Source organism: Phycodurus eques, chromosome 10 (assembly GCF_024500275.1).
Source record: "Phycodurus eques isolate BA_2022a chromosome 10, UOR_Pequ_1.1, whole genome shotgun sequence".
NCBI lineage: Eukaryota > Metazoa > Chordata > Actinopteri > Syngnathiformes > Syngnathidae > Phycodurus > Phycodurus eques.
The window spans coordinates 17,305,753-17,325,744 of record NC_084534.1 but is presented as its reverse complement, the minus strand read 5'-3'; the positions used below and the strand labels follow the sequence as shown (position 1 = coordinate 17,325,744).

Here is a 19,992-nt window from a genome sequence, read left to right as displayed (position 1 = left end):
AGACTCGAAATTGCCCGTAGATGTGAATGCCAGTGTGAATGGTTGTTTGTTTCTATGTGCCCTGCGATTGGCTGGCAACCAGTTCAAGGTATACCCTGCCTCTCGCCCAGAGTCAGCTGGGATAGGCTCCGGCACGCCCGTGACCCTAGTGAGGGGAAGCGGTACTGAAAATGGATGGATGCATATACCTTTTGCAATTCAGACAACAGAACAGATGTCAACCTGAGTGAGTAAATTCATTTAAAACAACAACAACAAGAACAACAACATAATTACCATTTTGATTTGCGGTGGTTAGGGACCTTGATGGACTGCGAATAGCAAAAATCCACGGATAATTAAAGCCCATTATAATTGCATTGGGAAAATGTATTTATCTATTCATTTTAAACCTTAAAATTAAAATTCTTGAAGAAGCAGGGGACAAACTGTCAATAAGCCTTTTCACAGTTGGTTACCCCCCAAACAAGAAAAACCAAAAAGTAAAAAACATTGGGGGAAAATAGATGTAAAACAAATCTGCCAATTAGGTGAATCCCGGCTGCTGAACCGCGAGTATGCAGGGGTGCACTGTATCAACTTTTTGTGACATTTTTGTTGGGTTGTGTAATGTGAAACATTTTCAGTGTAAAATATGAGTTTAAACTCAATAAAGGTTGCGAAATGCTGTTGTCGATTTTATGACATTTCATAATGTTTTTCGTCTAGTAAATGCCACAAATTGTAGTGAGAGGTGTTTCCAGTATTTTGGTTAGCTTTTGGACTGCAGTGAAACCTTGCTATGAGCACGGGATAGGGATCAAGCCCTGCCGCAAATAGCCAAAATCCGCGAGTAACAGATTATGTGCACCGGCACCAGGAAGCACTTCCGATCGCGATCCCGCCAGTAAACAGCTAGCCTCCTGCTCCATTCAAAATGAACGGACAGAAAAACTTGAGCACTTTACCTGCCAGAAAATGACTAAATACATTACATCCCATAAAACGGTGGGTGACTCAAATGAGCACTGCTGAGCGTCAGATCGAGTCACTATAATAGCGAAATTAGCTTCCACCACTTTTCGAACGACGCACACGCATTGGAAACAAAATACGAAGGACGGGGTTCTGTGTTACTCGGCACACAAAAATATGTTACGGGCATTCCGGCAAATTCATTGTACTGCTCGTGGTAGACGGGATTTGGTCACAAACGCCATACCGTCGTTGTTTGAATGGAACAACTATGCCAGCAGCGATGTCACAATGGCTAATGTTTGCGAGTTTGACAGCACAAGAGAAGAATAACTGATGTTAACAGTGCAAATAGGGGTTTCGCATCAACGTTTGCGTCCGCTGCGGGATCCCATTTGAGAATATTTGTGTTCAGCTGAAGGTGCGTCAAAGGGGAACAAACGATCCAATCAAACGACGACGGTACAGCGTTTTTGTCTGAAACCCTTCTACTCTTAGCTGTACAGTGATTTTGATCCTTTCTGAAATGCTTTTGTGTTGCTGAGAGTAAAAACAAACCCCCTTCCTTTGTATTCTGAGTATCCACTGCGCTCAAAAGACGAGGTCTTTGGAAAAAAACGGTGGAAGCCAATTATGTTATTATAGCCACTCAATGCGTTGGAAAAAGGCACACAGCAATGCTCATTTGAGCCACCCACCATTTTCTGGGATTTAAAATGTTCCCTCACATTATACTTACTCATTTCGGGCAGAAAGTGTTCAGGTTTTTCTGTCCATTCATTTTAATGGAACAGAAAGTTAACCAGAAACACATTTGCTGATCACTGGCCAGATCGGAAGTGCTTCTGGGTGCACAAATCAACAGACGCCCCCTGAAAAAGGTTTAGAATTGCTTCTAGATGGCACAAGATGGTGGCAAAGCACTACATTTTGTTTGAATGAAGCGCTGAACTCACTTCAATATACTTTCTTGGCACCGAGATGGTGGCATAATTGGATCTCTTTGGCCTGAGCGCTAAAACAGTGAATATGTACATTTCTCAGCGGCGAACAGAAGACAGGTTCCCTCAAAAGTCCACAAATATGTGAATGTGCAACCGCTGACCCGCAAATTCATTGTACATAAAAAGTGGAATTATGATGCAGTTTGACAGCATAGTCAACTACAGCCAGTATAATTATAGGAAGATGAGTGTGTGAATCTTGATAGAGATTTTTGTAACGGACGCCATGAGAACAGAATATGCTAATTGAAGTGGGACACGTGTGTATGCGGCAGGACTCGGCCTCTACCTTAGCAGCGAAAGATGAGCTGGGCTTCTCCAGGAGGTCCCAAAGTTTCTTCCTCTTCTCCGAGCAGCACGTCGTGGTAAACTCCTCGCCTTCCCGCTCCCTCATGTTCTCCGCCTCCCGTTTGAGCTCCTCGTTCATCTGCTCCTTCTTCTGGTGGTACCTGGCCTGGCAGCAGGATTCCAGGTAGATCTCGTCGATGCCCCAGAAGTCCAGCTCTTGACTGAAGGACAGGGCGCACATCTCCTCCATCATGTGCAGCTTCCCCGTGCGGTAGAAGTTCAGGATGGACGTGAAGGCGCCGGGGTGTCTGTCGAAGAAGTACTCGTTGCTGTCCAAGCTGTAGTCGTCGCATAGCTCCATGATGGAGTCGTGGGTGTTGCAGTCCCGCAGCTTGCCCAGTCTCGTGCGGGGCAGCCGGTCCAGCGTCCTCCACAGGACCTCGTGGAGGAGACCCCCGACGTTGAGCCTCACCCGGTGGGTGTGCTTGCTTCGGATGATGTCCTCCGCGTCCGGCGGCTGCGCGCCGGCCGACCTCGATGCCGCTTTGATCATCTTCGCTCCAGTCGCTCAGTCAGTCATGACGAGACGGGGGTTAACGAGACCTGGTCCTTTGGGGCGACCTCATCGGGGTCCGCACTCTATTCCCGTGGCTGCAACAACAATGACAACAACAATACATGTCTTTCAAAGTTGAGATGTGTTTTAATGAGTCTGAGCGTGTGAGAGCAGTAAAACGATGCTATGATCTCTGCATATCGTGGATTTTCACTTATTGTACATGGGTCTGGCATATAAACGGGCTTCACTTACGATCAAGGCGCATTTGCGGCACCTCCGGCAGCGTCCTACAGCAGCAATGCCACGGGGTTTATCCACTCATCAGAGAAAAGAATAGATATTTTAATCTGCTTTAGGAGGCACAGACGCTGGTCTTGCTGACGAGGGTGGACGCGGGGGATCCCAATGATAAACTGGATTTACATGTTACAGGACTTTAGTTGGGCTCACTTGCAAATGTGACTATTGTTAACGGACACTTACAGAATTTAATAAGATCCAGCACAAGAGTTATACTGTATACAAAACTCAGCCTTTATAAATATAATACTGCTGGCTATCATCAATGGCTTAATAATGTGTTTATTGTAGTTTGCAGTAATTGCACTGCATCATACTGAGGAGTCTTTCTATACATATTTTGTCCAAAATACGGAGAAAAAAACATGACTCATGAGATCAATAATGCCAGTATTAATTGTCACAGGGGACTGAAAGTAGGTTGTCGGATTATATTCTATTATTTTCGAGGAATAGAGGGGGAAAATATGTCAGTTGAGCAAATTGTATGATCAAATTAAGTACTTTTTTTCAGTGTAGGGTCTCCCTAGAATCTGGACACAGGTAACTGACGACAACGTGGAGTTATTTCATCAAGTTCACGTGAATTCTGCATCGTGAATCGAGCTTTGCATCGCAAATGTTTGAATTCCTATTGAAGGTAATTGATAATGTTCCAATTGATTTGCCATTTCTTGAAAATGTGATGTGTCCAGACTTTAGGGATACCATATACTGTATAATCTATTTAACTGTCATTTCCGGTATGTGTGTGAGGGACTACGAATGAAAATGAGCTCAGCTATACTCCCGCACAGAGCATTTTCCTCTCAATTCATATATTCTTTTATTTTTGCAAATGGTCCCTACACAAACTCCCATGATAATAATCCAAGTACATTTTTGAGGAAGAATTATAGAATGTTTGGACAGTTTATGAGCTGTCCAGTGCTGATTATTATGTCGCTGTCTGGTGCTGAAACTATGCCTTAAAATACAAACAACAACCCACCAACTTCAGTAACGACGAATTAAAGTGGTGATGCTGTGTCGTCGTCATCATAAAGTTGAGCGCATATTCGGAGACTGCAGGAAGAGTACAGTGTTGCAAAAATAAAGGATGCAAGAAAATAAAGTGGTCCATACGTGTCTCCCGTGCAGCCCGGATCACGCCACGGACGTGCGGCGACTTCATTTCACATCAGACCTGCGCGTAAAGGTGGCGAACCCGTCCGGATCTGCTGCGCTGGGCTCGGATGTGAAGAAGGCATCATGAGCAGCGTGGAGACATGATGCAAATGTTGCCACCTTCTCCTCCCTTCCTCTCTCTTTTTAAACAGACGCCCTCGTCGGCGGAATCAACAAGTAGACGCGGGGAATACTGTGGGCTCGGTTCCGGGGCTCCCCCCGTCGGAGTGTGCTGCATCCAGCTGGACGCCGTGTGGGAGTGTGGACCGATCCCGCTGCCAGGCTTTATTTCTCTCAGGCTCCTCCAGCTCACTTTAACCCTCGCTGTGCCAGACTGCTGCATCACACCAAAGCCAGTGCGCGACTACTTAGGGCACACCAGCCCACCAGAGAGAGCTGATCTTCGTTTGCCTTAATATGCATTTTATATTTAATACAGAACAGTGATACAATTGTGAAATGAATGAATTAATTTGACATAGAAATGGCCCACAATCCTTTTTTGCCTGGCTGCTTGGTCAAGTTTTATGTTCAATGTTTTTATGCCAGTGGTAGAGAAAAGAAAATCTCATCACTGTATGAGTTGTTATTAAAAGCGCCACTTCAAAAGCGACTGTTTGTATGACCTGAGAGTAGGACATTATTAAAATGATCTTTTGAAAAAAATCATCCATCTAATTTCATTCTAATTATTATTTTAAAAGGTGTCACAGTGTGACAAGAATAGCCAATCAGCGACTGTAGAGACAGAAGGCGTGACCGAAGACGGTGTCATTCTGTTGTTGTGCACTCAAGCTTCTGTGCACAGCAACCTCAAGCAAAAGAAGACTATTAAAGATTCTTGAGGGGTTTATTTAGCAACAAAAGTTAAAAAGAAGGAATTGAACAGCTCTCGAGACAAAACAGGGGTAAACATACTGAACTGTTGTGTTCTACATGGACACGGTCACGGTCCAGCCACACAGCACCACCGTAACCATCCTCAATGGGTTGACAAGTTTATCACCTATCTAATATTTTTCATTGATTGTACATTCCAAAAAACAAAACGTCAAACCGCTAGCAATGGCTAAGATCGGCTTGTTAACTGTTCATATTCGTACAATGCATGTCTCGTGCAGTTCATGTTTGTGAGGGGTGCGGCTTTGGTCAGAGACGCTGGGGGAGGGGCTTAGTCAAGTGAAGGCTGGAGAGGGATCTTTTTTTTTTTTCCCCACAGATCATTTCACTCATGTACAAACGTACATCTATCAACACATACTGACAGTTGTAACAAATATGACAAAAAGTGATTTTGAAACTCCCCCTTGAATAACGGCTCATGAATATTCTGATGGGTCACCGATTTTTCCGTAACACCCGAACAGTTTTTCTGTGCAACGGGGGAGTGTGATATACAGTTCAATGAATCAGTCCAAAACAAGTTCGTGAACATTTTGAGCCATTTAAATGGAGGAAAATTGAGTTAATCCATACCAGCCCTGGAAACAAGTTGTGTTTACCTTTTTATGGGTTTAGTTAAAAAGAAATATAGAAACACATTGCCTTTGTTCTTAATAATACAGGTGGTAGATTTTTGTCAACGTAAACTGCATAGTGAGGTCAGAACCGCCACTTATGTTTAGCCACTTTGTTTTGTTTTTGTGTACTCTACATTTCTATTCACTATTCAACAGCACATGGCTTCACAATATGTATGAGACGGTACACTGTAGGAGCTGCCAGGAAGTTATTAGCAGCTTCCCACGAAATATACAAGTCTAAACTTTTCCCACTCACTCTCCAAACAGTGGGCATGTGTGTCACTGTGAGAGATGCGCACTTTCATGTTTAAAGTACAGACAGTCCTGCTCTGCACGTGAGCTCGTCGCCGGTTAACATAAAGTAACATGTTTCATCATTGACGTCATGTGGGAGACATCGAGTGTCGGCATTCGAGCACATCCAGGAGGGGGCTTTAGGTCAGCGCAGGGGGCACATTCCCCTGCTCAATAAATGCGTGTGCGCTCACACATTTAGTGTTACAAACAGTATGCCACGGCAGGCATCGGGTAAATTAAACACATGGCTTATCTTGAGAGGAGTTGAGGTGTAGACTGTGGGCATTTTCGGGTGAAGTCTCATTTACACCAGCTGAACCAACTAGGCCTTTTATTTTATGGCGTATAGCTGAAAACACGTTTCTCAGAGTGGAAAATGAATTAGCACATATTACCGTAAAGGAGCCAAATGTTAGGCCAAGTTTGAAAGCATTTAGCGCATCACCATTTTTCTTTTTTAAATATCTTTATTTCACTGTTAATGGCTAAAATAAAGTGATTTACACATAGATTAAGAAATATATCAAGCTTGGCATGAAAAGGCTACACTGCAGGGGGGCACAAAACTCATTTGCCCCCCCCCCATGATGCTGAGGCTGGAGAAATATGTTGTGAATTCAGCTGTATTTATTAAATGTGGACAACGGAATAAGGACTTTTTAGGTGACTCATATTTACAGTTACACTCGGATCCACAATATTAGGAACACCCAAATCCAAGAAAATGCTATAGGACAGTGTTTCCCAAACTGTATTGAGCCAAAGCACATTGTTTACATTGGAAAAATCTCACATAGCTGTACCGGAATAATCATGTGGTGGTGGTAGTGGATGAGCAACTAATTGTTCTGCCTGTCACTGGCATAGACATAGAGAAGTAGAACTATCAGTCCAATTTGCAAATTAAAGTGCTTGGCTGGGATCTGAATCAAAAAAATCGCTGTCCTTACAAAACCAACCCAATAAAAGACGAAACAAAATACTTTACATTTCATTTATTTCATTTTTAAAAAACTATAAAACATCACAATATAAATAGGTAAAATAGGAAAGGTGAAAAAGCTTTTTTAACACATTATGCTGTATCTAGCACATTTATGCTGACATGTACAAATAAATATGCATTTAGACTGTAAAGCCCTAATGCATGTTCCTGGCTTTAATGCGCACCAACAAGTTTCCCTTTGGTTGTAGCATCCCAAATCCATAACGGCTGGTGTCTATCTCCGGCATCTGAGCGTTTATGTCACATAATTCCAAATCCATATCCAACACCAAGTACACAAACCTGAATAGGAGAGGGGGACAAAAATTAAAATAATGGGTTCTAGACTCGAATACTGTAATGGGAGGTCTTGATGTGCTTGATGTGTCCAGGACACTCACTGTCTGATGGTATTGATGGCAAACTGCTTTCCCACACAGCCATTGGTCCCCGCGCCCCACGGCATGGTGTAATATTTCAGCCTTCTGCCTCCTTTGTAAAAGTCCCTTTTAGCCGAGCCATCTTTATTCAGGAAGCGGTCAAACTGGAACTTCTGCAAACACATTTTGGGAGTCGTAACGTGTCGGATTTGTTGACACAAATCCCCTTCAACGTGCGCGTCAGTATAAGTTTGAAAGTGACCTTGAGATGTCCTTCCCACGCCAATTAGCGGTGATTTTGTTTCACTGTGAAGCTAATCCCTCAGCGGCACGCAACTGACCTCTTATTGGGGGGGGGGGGGACGACAGATTTGTGTGTTTGGAGTTCATCCCACCTCTCCCAAACTAATGCACATACTAAATATACTCTCAACTGCTACAAAGAGAATACAGCCTATTCGCGGTTCATTCTTTGCAAATTCACCAACTGGTTTTCTTTAGCTTATCCTCTGTTATTGGCTGAAAAACTCACTTGCAGTTTTTGTGCTTTTTCTATTTAGTTTTAGGATGGCGCCAAAGCCCTGTCTAAATGGGAGTTGGTCTCAAGGAAATATGCTAAAGGGACAAGCCAAAGGAAAAGAAGATACTGTAAATGATTTAGCAACCCTCTTTTAAGGTGATGTTACATGGAATCGGGCTCTTAGGGTGTCAAGAAAAATGTAGTTGTCTTTGAGACTTTAAGAGGAGCTTCAGGACACAAAGAAACATTTCCTGAATCTCAAGACAATGTCCATGACAGACAAAAGCCACAGAAAGACGAAACGGAGCTGAAGTCTTGAAGTTTAGTTTAGCTCCCTTGGCAAGGATTTTTGTATGATTGACTGTATTTTCTCCTGATCTTGGAACTGATGTTGTGTTCCTTTGTACTTAGTTTTCACATTGTTTGATGACTGCACAAGGTGTCTGATGGTACCAGTCTGCAAATAAAGTGAAGCATCTGCCTGTTCATTAATCTGAGTGAAACCTACAGATAAATCTTGACAGACAGACAAACTTTGTATTTCGGGGAAGAGTTTTTTTATTTTTATTTTTTTTAAGTGAACATTAGTCTTTGCTGCATATGCACGTACTTGTGCACTTCATTTGCATTTTTTTGTTTTTGTAAATGAACTGAAAAAGGTTTTAGTATTATAGTTTGTGGCATACTTAGTTTATTTAAACTATTAATATAGGATACCATGAACATTTTCAAAGGGGATGTCAATCCCACGCGCTTTTTCCACTATTCGCGGCAGGTCTGAATAGCTGTACACTGTTGTCAACAAAGTTTTGGATGGAGTGGATACATTCGCAGAAGCAACAGGAGCGCTCACCTGCGGCTCTGGGTAAATCTCAGGGTCCATTTGAGGGCTGGTGAAGGGGAACAAGCACACCCGGTCTCCTTTTCGCAGATAGTACTCATGACCATTCGCCATTTGAATGGTCTTCTCCTGCACTACCTCTCTGGTGATGAAGGGGGCAGCAGTGAGTCGGAGTGTCTCCTCCAAGGCACTGTCTGGAGAATTGTTGTGAAAAAGTTGTCATGTTACTGTAACATATTCACATATTTTAGACAATAAAGTTGTAATGTTGTGAGAAGAAAGTCATTTTTCTTTCAAAGGAAAAAGTTGTAAAGTTGACAAAAACAACAACATAGTTTGTTAGGATATAAAGTTGTAATCGTCTGAGAGTAAGTCATATTTTCCAAGATAAAAACATAAAATAACATCAAAGTTTAAAGAGGGAAGGAAGTCGTATATTAACAAGTGAATTAAAAAAAAATACAACTGTTTTTGTTACATTGCAACAAAAAAATCCTAACTTTATTCATGCATCGATGTCAGCGCTATCATATCACATCAAATCTTTGAATCCGCCATATGTACTGTCATATGACCAAACTCAGAAAACGGGATAGCTGACTTCCTGTGTATACGGCTGTGGCTCAGTCGGTACAACAAAAGTAGGTTGCTAATATACTGGATTGGCCCAAAGCCAAGGTAGAGAGGACCAATTGGTTTACTGTGTTTGCTTTATTGGCGCGCTGTTTCCATATGTGGGTATGCACTTTAAAAAATAAATAAAAAATGATTCAATATAATTTTGGGAAAATTATTTTGATGACCCCCAAGCTATGGCCCAGTTTGAAATCCACTGGTAAAGAGGAAATCTAAACTTCAGATGTCCGTCAGTAAACACAGTCGGATGGAGCCTTTCACCTACCGAAGATCGGAGTGTTCCCATGAGAGTGGAGGAGGGAAGCGCCTGATGTTTCCATCTGGGAAATCTGCTTGAACTCGCTCCTCACGGCAGTCAGCGCTTCAGGATTTGTCAACAAGAAACCCAAAAGCCAAAAGGCGGCAGGGCCGACGTTACCCTGCGAGCAAACAAAAGGGAACAGTGACCATGCCGTTCTTTTTGTCTCACTCCGCTGTTGCGCAGCAACAGCACAGGTGTTTGTATGGCAAAGGCAAATAGGAGGACAATGTGGGGGGGGGGGGGGAAAATAATAATAATCTTAAATCAAAACAGTCCACTAAAAAACAGATTGTCCTTTGTCTCTGAATAGTCTCAAGTGCAAGTTTTGGAAAGTGCAGAAATGTTTTCAGTAAACCAGTAAACTCAATTGAAGCCTGAGATTGTCTAGCAGCTGTCTGCATCCATTTGGACAAAACCGTACAGTGAGGTGATGATGACATGATGAAAATACAGGGTGCCAACTGGAAAACTGGATTTGGAAAAGCCACCAAAAATTCAAAGAGAAAGGAAAAAAGATAAATGTGTGTTGCACATAATAAACATTTGAAAAGATTTGTGAAATCAATTATAAAATCTATATTGGTTTGATATGAAGTTAGAATTTTGATCAATCTTATTTATTAACATGAAGTCTATTTATTTAATTTTGTTTGCCACAGACACAGATATTCATATCATATTTTTGGAATACCCTGTATAATATAGTTTCATGAATCTCCAACAGAAAAGGGGTTGCTTGCAATTTAAAAAAACAAACAAAAAAAAACTCTTTTTGTCACATTTTTTAGTCATTATGACTTGCTACTTGCACAGTAACTTGTTACCCCAGAAAAGCACCTTATTCATACTGGAGTGTTTCTTCAACACTAAATGTTATCAGTATAAAGTTGTATTTTTTTGCAAGGCCGTGTGGGCGTGCCCGCGAGTGCGCGACAAATGATTGCCACCTCATACATCATCGTTCTATCTTTGATTGGTTGTTTTTCCTCAAGTGCGGTGGTTTCTTGGATATCAAATTAGAGGAACAAGATGGGGCCGGAGACGTCAAATGTTTTCACAGATCATATTTATCATGTATTATTGTCAAATCATAAGTGTGACTCAGCGTCACTTCAAAGTTGCGATTCAAAAGTTGGAAATAAAACGAAGGCGACGAGTGCGGAACAAAATAATGAGTAAGCTGCCTGTAGGGGGAAGTTGACATCTGATCAACACGTGGAATACAAAGAGGGCCTCCAGCAGGGCTTGGAGGCAAGATGGAATGAGTCAGACTGGAGTTAAATGAATGTGCGTAGAGTTTTTACTCAGCGCGGCACACATCGTGCTCAAGCCCGATTATATTTTTGTGTCAAATTTGAATTCAAACAACAACAAAAAATGTGTTGTTGTTAATAATTCGGGGTGTGATACTCAAATTGACATTTGTTTGTCTACCTCAGGAGAAGTGCTACAATCATCCCATTCTAAATCCATCCTTCCATTTTCAACATCGCTTACACTGGTTCGGGTCGCAGGGCGCCAGAGCCTATCCCAGCTGACCTCGGGCGTAAAGCGGACTACACCCTGTACTGGTCGCCAGTCGGTCGCAGGGCACATATAGACACGGACACCCGTTCGCACTCACATTCACACCGTCACTGAGTGGGAACTGAACCCACGTTGCCCGCACCAAAGTCAGGCGAGTGCACCACTACACCATCGGTGACCGCTAAAATCATTTCTGTATATAAAAGCAGTGGTGGGACATAAGGTACAAATCCCTAGGTGTACTTAAGGTGTACGATCGATTTTTCAGGTATCTGTACACTAAAAAAAATTCCTTTGAATTGACTTAATTTGAACATGTACATCAGTCGCACATTATTAAAGTGTGGAAACTAATGTATATTATCCTAATATTTTTCGAGGAGAAGAGGGGAAAATTACATCACTTTACTACATTTTAAACATGTGCAACCGAAGCGCACGATCAAAGGAAATACTTTTATCATCAGTGTACTTTACTGAGTATTTACATTTCGGACGACTTTGTACTTTTACTCCTTTTATTTGAAAACAGATCTGTACTTTACACTGGTACCCTTTACTTTGTCAAAATAGGCTTGTTACATTTTGATGTTTGTGGTTTAAAAAAAACAACATGTAGCAAAACTGGACAATATTTATGACTTACTGCACCTCTGACCAAAAGGCAGCACCTGCCTGCCTCTTTTTTCTTCCTGCTTAGATGAGATTTCAATTTTCCTAAATTCCAGTTGAATGCTGCTCTTTTATTCTTTTTTTCCCCCACTTGGTTGGTTGCTCTTATATTCGTGTATATGTGGGAAGATTGCAGCTGTGAAAACCCAATTTATAAATATAAAATATCTATCTATCTATCTAAGTACTGAGGAAGTACTTTTACCACCTCTGCATTAAAGGTAGAAACTGAACAGTACCCTCATGTGGCAAGAGGGGAGTACTGCAGTTCAAATTCAGTCAAGTTCGTCTGGTAGAGCACACAATTTTGTTTAATCTCCATCAGGCTTTGAATGCTTCCTTGGCACAAACACACAACAGCTGCCTGCAGACCTCATGCTCACCTGAGTGGCCCAAAGTTGCAGGAGTACCGCCCGCCTCTGCGTCTCCTCATCCGCTCCCTGCTGCTGCAGAAGTCGCCTATAGGCGTGAATCCACGCGTTTGACCCCGAGTCCTCCGGCTGACCTGCAGGGGCCAAAAGTTCCCACAACCTGTGACGAGCACTCTGGGCTGTCCTCCTCTCTTCTGTTTAAAAAAAAAATAAAATCTTGAGTCACAGCAACACATTATGAGTTTGAACGACAGCGCTTCAAAAGCCAAACAAAAGGAGAGACGTCAGCAGAGGTAAAGGGGTGAGGAAAGATATGACAGTAACGCGTAGTACATCTGTGTAATAATATTACAACTGCGCAATAATACTACAACATATTTACGTACCTCCATATATTAAGGCTCCCCCGCACATATACAGGTGGATCCAGATAAATTGGAATATAAAAGTTAATTTATTTCAGGAGTTGAATTCAAAAAGTAAAACAGGTTCATTCATCACATAGGAAAATGTGAAGGCCAATTCCTACCATAAATTATATTTGAAAATCATGTTAAAAAATGTATACGTAATATTCAAATTACTTGAGGTTTGAGGGTTTTGTAAATATGTAAGCTCATAATCATCAAACTTAAAGATAAAAAAAAAATCGTGAAATATATATACTACTTTTTAATTGAACGACTAAAAAAAAAAAAAGCTTTCCATAATATTAAAATTTATTGGGATGCACCTGTGCATATGAACTACCGGTAGTTGTTACTACTCTTTGCATGGGTAATACCTCCTACTATTGATTGCATTGATCCTCAATGTGCTTTCATGTGCTTTTCTTTTGTGTGTGTGTGTTTCATAAGGGCTTGTTGGTGTTGTGCACAGCATCAGTAGCTGGGTGAGCTTCATAAACAATATGACATCAAAGCACCAGGACAGCGTTTGAAGACTTGCCAGTGAGTACAGCAAAAAAGGAAACAAGAAGCATCTTGAAATCTTCTCTCTTTCGTAACCCACAAAATTTTTTGACATGCCCTTTTGTTTTCGTTACATTCTGTAGTGTTCTCACAGCCAGAAGCCGTGGTTCAAAAGATAGCATTTTGTCACAAATCACCGAACTTATAAAACATCCAACAAACAAAATGTGCTCACAAGGGTCGCGAGAGCGCTGGAGCCTATCCCAGCTGTCATCGGGCAGGAGGCCGGGTACACCCAGAACTGGTTGCCAGCCAATCGCAGGGCACATATAAACAAACAAACATTCACACTCACATTCACACCTACGGGCAATATAGAGTCTTTTCAATCAACCCACCATGCATGTTTTTGGGATGTGGGAGGAAACCGGAGTGCCCGGAGAAAACCCACGCAGGCACGGGGAGAACAGGCAAACTCCACACAGGCGGGGCCGGGATTTGAACCCCGGTCCTCAGAACTGTGAGGCAGATGCTCTAACCAGTGGTTCATCGTGCCGCCTGCAGCTGACTAATTTACTGCAATTTCTTCTTTGGGTGTGTTTCTTTGTGCTGTATTATACAACCCCCAGGTGGCCAAGGCGCACACATCAGCGGGAGCAACACAATGTCCGGTTACATTCTATTTAATTATGACATTACTGTATGTTTTGACAAAGTACATGCTATTTTCTTATTAAACAATGTTGAAAAAATGTTTGTTGGGTTCTTTTGAGAGGCTGGAACAGATTATTGTCATTTCCATTCATTTCAATGAGGAAGGATGATTTGAGATTATGAGCGTGGTCACAGAACAAATTAAACTCGGACCTCAAGGCATCACTGTATCTAATAATTTCCCCCTGTGTTATTGTAAAGTGTGTTATTATCAGGACATATTTCTTGATTTGATTTCATTCAATTGTGCAAGTGAACTTAATGTTGTGTCTGCTGAGTGTAAATTGGCAACTACTGTACAGTACAGTATAACAATCAGAGAAAGTGGCTATGGGAACCACACAACAAGTGCAGTTAAGATGTCAAGGCAGCAGAGTGGAGGTAAAAGATGAGTAAGAGCACCCGATGAGTCATGGCATGAAGTGGAGCGGATGGCACCTCCCATTAGGTGCTGTATTGAGTAGTTACCTGGCTTCAACGTGCTTCGTGCCAGCTTGGTAAGGAGGTCGTCAAACTTGCGGTATTCGTCATAGACGCTCGAAGGATCGGCACTGTTGTTATTTCGTTCCCCTCCGAAGAGCGTCAGGTAACCCGCCCTGCACATAAAAGAGTGGGGACATGCAGAATCTCAAACAGATGATGTGATTAACCTTCAAGCATTTTTCCATTCGGACACACAATGAGCTACACACACAAAGGGGTCTCCCAGCGCTTGCACATCTGAACACGTTGCAAATGCTTCGTGGCCTGACGTCACCTGCCTCATGTTTGCCTTTTCACGTGTTCTTTTATCATGAAAGCACAGTTTTAATGCGGGCGAGCGGAAAGAAGTCATGGAACAAGTCCGCTAAAGAGTGGGGTCATCCTAAGTTTATCTTGGACTGTTTACAAACAAAGCAACACAGGCCTGGCTGGTATGTAAGCTGCAGTGCTATCTTAAAGACCACGTAAAGTGAATTCAGAGATTTGTTTCTAAACACCATAATACATGTTTGAAGATAATTATCTGAGAGAAAGACTGACAACTATGGCATACTCATCTATAGCGATATGAGTTAACCCTCCCCCACTATAAAAAAACTTGAGGGCCTTAGGCCCTCTAAATTGCCCGTAGGTGTGAATGTGAGTGCAGATGTGCCCTGAGATTGGCTGGCAACCAGCTCAGGGCGGACCACGCCTCCTGCCCGACGATAGCTGGGACAGGTTCCAGCACGCCCGCGACCCTTGTGAGGATAAGCGGCTCAGAAAATGGATAGATGGATAGCTAGTTATGCCTACACCCGGAAACTGAAGTGGCCGCTTTAGAGCACCTCGCTGTCGGCCGTGAGTGCGCAAACATCACGGTGGGAAAGGAGGAAACACGAGGAGGAGTGCAGAGTGAAAAAAAATAAAATAAACAAGCAGACTTGACAGCCAGTGTGTGGCTGAGGGTTGACGCTGGTGTGACTACTTTAGAGCACCTCGTTGTTGGCCATTGAAGTGTGCACACGACACAAGGAAGTCGGCGGAAGAGAGGAACATTTTTGAAGCCTCATTTCATACTACATTTGGCAGGGTTGTGTCAAAATGACAACACATTCATTTTCCGTTTACAAGGAATTCAGGGCTTCCCCCTTCTTATCAACATGGAGGCAATCATCTTTCGTTTAGCAAATAATCATTTCTGGTAATCAATCATCTTTTGTTATAGCAAGGCGTGTGCAGGAGTATGCCCGTGGGAGGGTGAAGACGTTTACTTACTTGAAGAGAAGGCCGTACGAGAAGTGGAAGAGTTCTGTCTGTTTCCAGTATTTCTGGTTTAGAGGCATCTCAGCTTTCAGCAAGGCCTCCAAGTGTCCGCTCATGGTGCCATTTAGGGTGGCCAAATTCATTCCCTGGAAGTGCCTGCGGAGGTGGGAGGGGGCAAAGGCAGGTTAACTACTGAGCAAGAGCGAGAGCCTCCTGATTGATGGTGTTGTGAAAAGGTGGAATTACTCTGTGTCACAATAATATGGCTCAACCTATTGACTTTGCCCTACCTACATTTACTCCCAGCTAATGTAAGATGGGGGTTTATTCGGTGCCTTTTCCATGATTGTAGAATCACAGAAAAGCACCACTCCTGAAAAAGTTCATTTAAAAGTATTGAATTAGTGTACAGTTTCCCAAACTACATCGCGGTTCGCCTTTCGCGTCGCCCAGTATATCGCACCTTTTTTCAGCGGTCATATTTTTAATAGGTTTTTACAGTATGCCGGCCTAGTGAATTTAGAGTTGCCTAACTTCAGTGTACTACCACATTATGCCACAAGATTGCAAGGCAGCACTGAGGTCTATTGGAAGAGATCAGCATCATTAGGAGCAAGAAGAAGAGGCAGGACAGGTCCTCAACTGAGCTCCAACAGCACAGGGAGAATATATGCCTGCATATTGTTTTATGTTCTGTTTGTATGTGTTGTTGCTCTGTGTGTGTTAAAGTAGCAGTAGTATTGTATATGATTAACCCATTGTTGTATTAATATGATATTATAATTCAAAACTCTATAGAGAACAAGGGGTAGGACTAGATGTTTTTTTTTACTTTTTCCTATTCCTTTTTGAACACGTAAACAGTGTCAAAAGATGACATTTATTGCTACTTTCTATCCTTTTATTTTATTGTAAAGCTATATTTTCTGTTTATATGTTCAAATAAAGCTTTCAATCAATCAATTCCAGTAATATCAATGCTAATTTCCATTAGTTCGTCTATGGCGTTTTGCGTTATAGGTTAGCATTAAGCGAGCAGATTTCCTTAGACAATCATTTGAATATTTCCTTAGACAACCATTTGAATATGGTTGAATATTTTGGTGCTTTTTTGTTTTGTTTTATGTGTAACTTCTACAGTAAACTCCAACTGGGAATGTCGAAAAGCTAGAATCAAGCACGCTTTTCCTCTTGGAAAATTGTGTGAGTGAGAGCTTGAGAACAGGTGCTAAGGAAGATTTCAAAGAGCATATTTTTGCACAAGCATTTGATAAGGGGTATTTTTTAGACCATTTAAAAAAAAGTTTTTAAATGGTCTAAAAAATGGTATATTTTCACCTTTCGTGGGGTGGGTGACTAATGTATCCCCCGGCAATGAACTGGTGTTCACTCTAATTCAGGTGTATTCAACGTGAGCAATATCAAAAGAAGAGGCTCTAAAAATAGATGCATTTAAATGGGGAAGTAGGAGTGTTTTTAAGAAACAAGATGATTAGAAATGGAAATGAAAATAAAAACATGACATGACCTCAGGCCCTCGGGCGGAGGAGGTGTAAGAGGCAAGGACGTACTGTTTCATCAGCGCTTTCGTGCGAGCGGGTTGATGATGCGGCAGGCGCAGCTCGAAGATCCTCTCCATGAGCACAGCCGCGTAACGCTGAAAGTCCAGCGAGTCGCTGTCGTTGATCACACAGTCGTACGAGTGAGGATCCAGCAGCACGGTCACATAGCGCCCGACGACACGCACCTGGACACAGAGCAATTATTTCTTACTTGAGATGCAAATGTTGGAGCTACCATCTCATTCGCAAGTACACTACTAGGGCAAAAGTATTGGGACATCATGCCGCTATCAGCGGTGGGAAGCAAAGTATTTGCAGATTTCTCAGATATCTGGAGTACTTTGCTTTCGTATGACCTTTTACTTGTACTCACTACATTTGAAAACACATAGCTGTACTTTCTAGTTCTTATTTTTAAATAGGTTGTTACTTTTTGTAACTTCCATGGATGATGATATGACGTAAAAAAAAAAAAGAAAAAAAAAAAAAAGAAGAGACAGTAAATAGAGAGGTAAAGCAACAGTGAATGTTTTATTCTTCTCAGAATGAGCACAATATAAATAGTGGCCATTGCATTTACTGTAATTGACAGCTTTTGTACTTTAAGTACATTTCAGAGTCTGAACCTTTTTATTTTTATTGAATACAGGTCCAACAGTCAAACAGAAACTTAGTTAGCGCACACACACAGTAGCTGCTGTGGGCCACAGCCCACACCCAGAAACTCACGCACAAACTTCCCAAGGTAATTTTTCAGATGTATTTATGGCCTATATGTGTCTTTTATACATATATTTATTGTCACCATGACTTTACTACTCCATTTCTGTAGGTGAGTGATAGACTACGGCGAGTTACGACTTACGTACAAATACATGTTACATCGCTGCTGTAGAAGCAGAAAATTGTTGTAAACGGAGGACTCCCTATACAGTGAAATAATGTGGATCCCAGGTTGGACGTTTTAATTTTTAGTTTTCTTTTTTTCCACACTTACTTTGGAAGTAACTGTGTATTAATTCATATGAGGTAACTAAACCGGGTTCCTTCCCACATGGGACATATTTGGTAAGGGACTTTCCTAAAAAGAAGAGCTCACTGGCAAGATATACAGTAAGTGGAGTTTTGTGGCTGTATTTTGTGTAATTCTGATGTTGAATTTTATCATATTCATTTTTGCGCATGCAGTTGTAATCTTCATCCTCAGTCTCTTAAAAAGTGATCTGAAAGCCTCAAGCTGTGTTTAAAAACAGAATAAAAGGCTATTGTTAAACAATACATTTTCTTTATTTTTCTGAACTGTATAATCTAGAACATTGGGTCATGATAATGCGACATTTGGAAAATGCAGGTCCCTCTGACAACAGTTGAGAACCACTGCATTTGAGCATTATAAGCATTTTGTTTTTGCTACTCATTTTTTAAATATATCATTAAGCACACCACTGTTGTATCTGGATTACTACTTTATTGTTACTTAAGCACACTTTTATTTCTCAAAGACTCTGTCATGTATACATTCTTGTAATATCCTTTATGTCTGTTTTGGACACACTATGTACAAAGCTAATTGATGTAAGAACAATATTAGACATGGCTTTCTTTATGAAGCAATGCTGTTGTACACTGCTGCATTTACAACCACAATAATAAGCATAACACTAAATCTATAGATTATGACAGTGTTAATCAAAAACTGCACATGATTATCTGCAAAAGCAGACGATATGATACAGCACTTGTGTTGAATTTCACTATTGTGTTACGGACGTGTATGTACTGTAGATGTATAGTGTATTCTGCAAATATATTAGTACAATATACGACAAGCAACCAGTTCCTTAAAAGTGAAAAGAACATGATTCTGTTTTTTAAGTTGGAACATGGAACCTGGGTTGGAGGAAGTGTATATGTCATTATCATCCTACAATAAATGTATTACAGCAGTCATGTAATTAAACGGGAGTCTTTTGTTGTACTCAATTATCATCATATTGCTCCATTCATTCCAAAATATACGTCGCTATTTTTTCCTTCTAATTTGATGGATTCTATTCATATTCTATTCCATTTCCCCCCTTTATTATTTGTGTTGATTTGAGACTAAAGTGCTGAGACATTTGGTGTTTTCTTCACAATCTTCTTTCTCATTTTGTTGCCCTTTTTAAATGGTTGTAAAGCGATTGTACAAGTTTACAAGCCGATACGTTGGAAGTGTCAAATATTTGCGGATTCCTATAACGGGACTATGTTGTACTCACTGTAAAGATGTCGCCATGCTTCTGCTTCATTCGATTCAAGAACTTGGCTGCATCTTTCCCGAATTCAATTGCATGGCCCAGCCACGGGATAGCGCCTTTGTCGAGAGGTGGATCACTCTCGGACCTGAAGCACATAATCCATACCAGAGCGATGCAAACAGAATTAAGGTGTGTAAAAAAAAAAAAAAAAAAAAAAAAAAAAAACAATAATAATAAAAATTAAAAAAATAAAATACAAATAACAAATAAATAAATAAAAACGAGATAGGTCTTTACATGTAGATATAAACCAACCTGGATCTCTGCGTAAGGAGGAAGAAGAGCAACACCACTTGGACCAGTAGGAAGACAGTCCAGATCATCTCGCGTGTTGACCTTCTCGTCGTCGAGCGCGTGTGCTCAGCGGCGCGGATGTCACTTGCTTTAAAAGGCACTTCCGAGGAGGGGGGGGAAAAAGACAGAAAAAAAAGCGTGCCGGCGTGGCCTCGTCG

General features: G+C 41.5%; 2 protein-coding genes across 2 annotated transcripts in view; both read right to left on the bottom strand.

Moving 5' to 3' along the window:
- The window catches only part of LOC133409248 (potassium voltage-gated channel subfamily B member 1-like), a 44,928-nt gene extending 40,408 nt beyond the window's left edge, over positions 1-4,520 (bottom strand). The window contains exons 1-2 of the mRNA XM_061689031.1: positions 4,231-4,520; positions 2,248-2,897 (exon numbers count right to left, since the gene is read on the bottom strand). Of these exons, the coding sequence (XP_061545015.1) occupies positions 2,248-2,799 (552 nt within the window). The 5' untranslated portion in view covers positions 2,800-2,897; positions 4,231-4,520. The remainder of the gene's footprint in view (positions 1-2,247; positions 2,898-4,230) is intronic.
- A 2,552-nt stretch (positions 4,521-7,072) lies between these two features.
- Positions 7,073-19,930, bottom strand: LOC133408884 (prostacyclin synthase-like). Its single transcript, XM_061688234.1, has 10 exons — positions 19,796-19,930; positions 19,502-19,625; positions 17,250-17,425; positions 15,691-15,834; positions 14,419-14,546; positions 12,338-12,519; positions 9,720-9,873; positions 8,831-9,012; positions 7,479-7,630; positions 7,073-7,380 (listed from the first exon to the last, which is right to left on the bottom strand). The coding sequence occupies exons 1-10, from the start codon at positions 19,861-19,863 to the stop codon at positions 7,233-7,235; spliced, it is 1,458 nt and encodes a 485-aa protein (XP_061544218.1). The 5' UTR covers positions 19,864-19,930; the 3' UTR covers positions 7,073-7,232.
- Between the last annotated feature and the right edge of the window lie 62 nt (positions 19,931-19,992).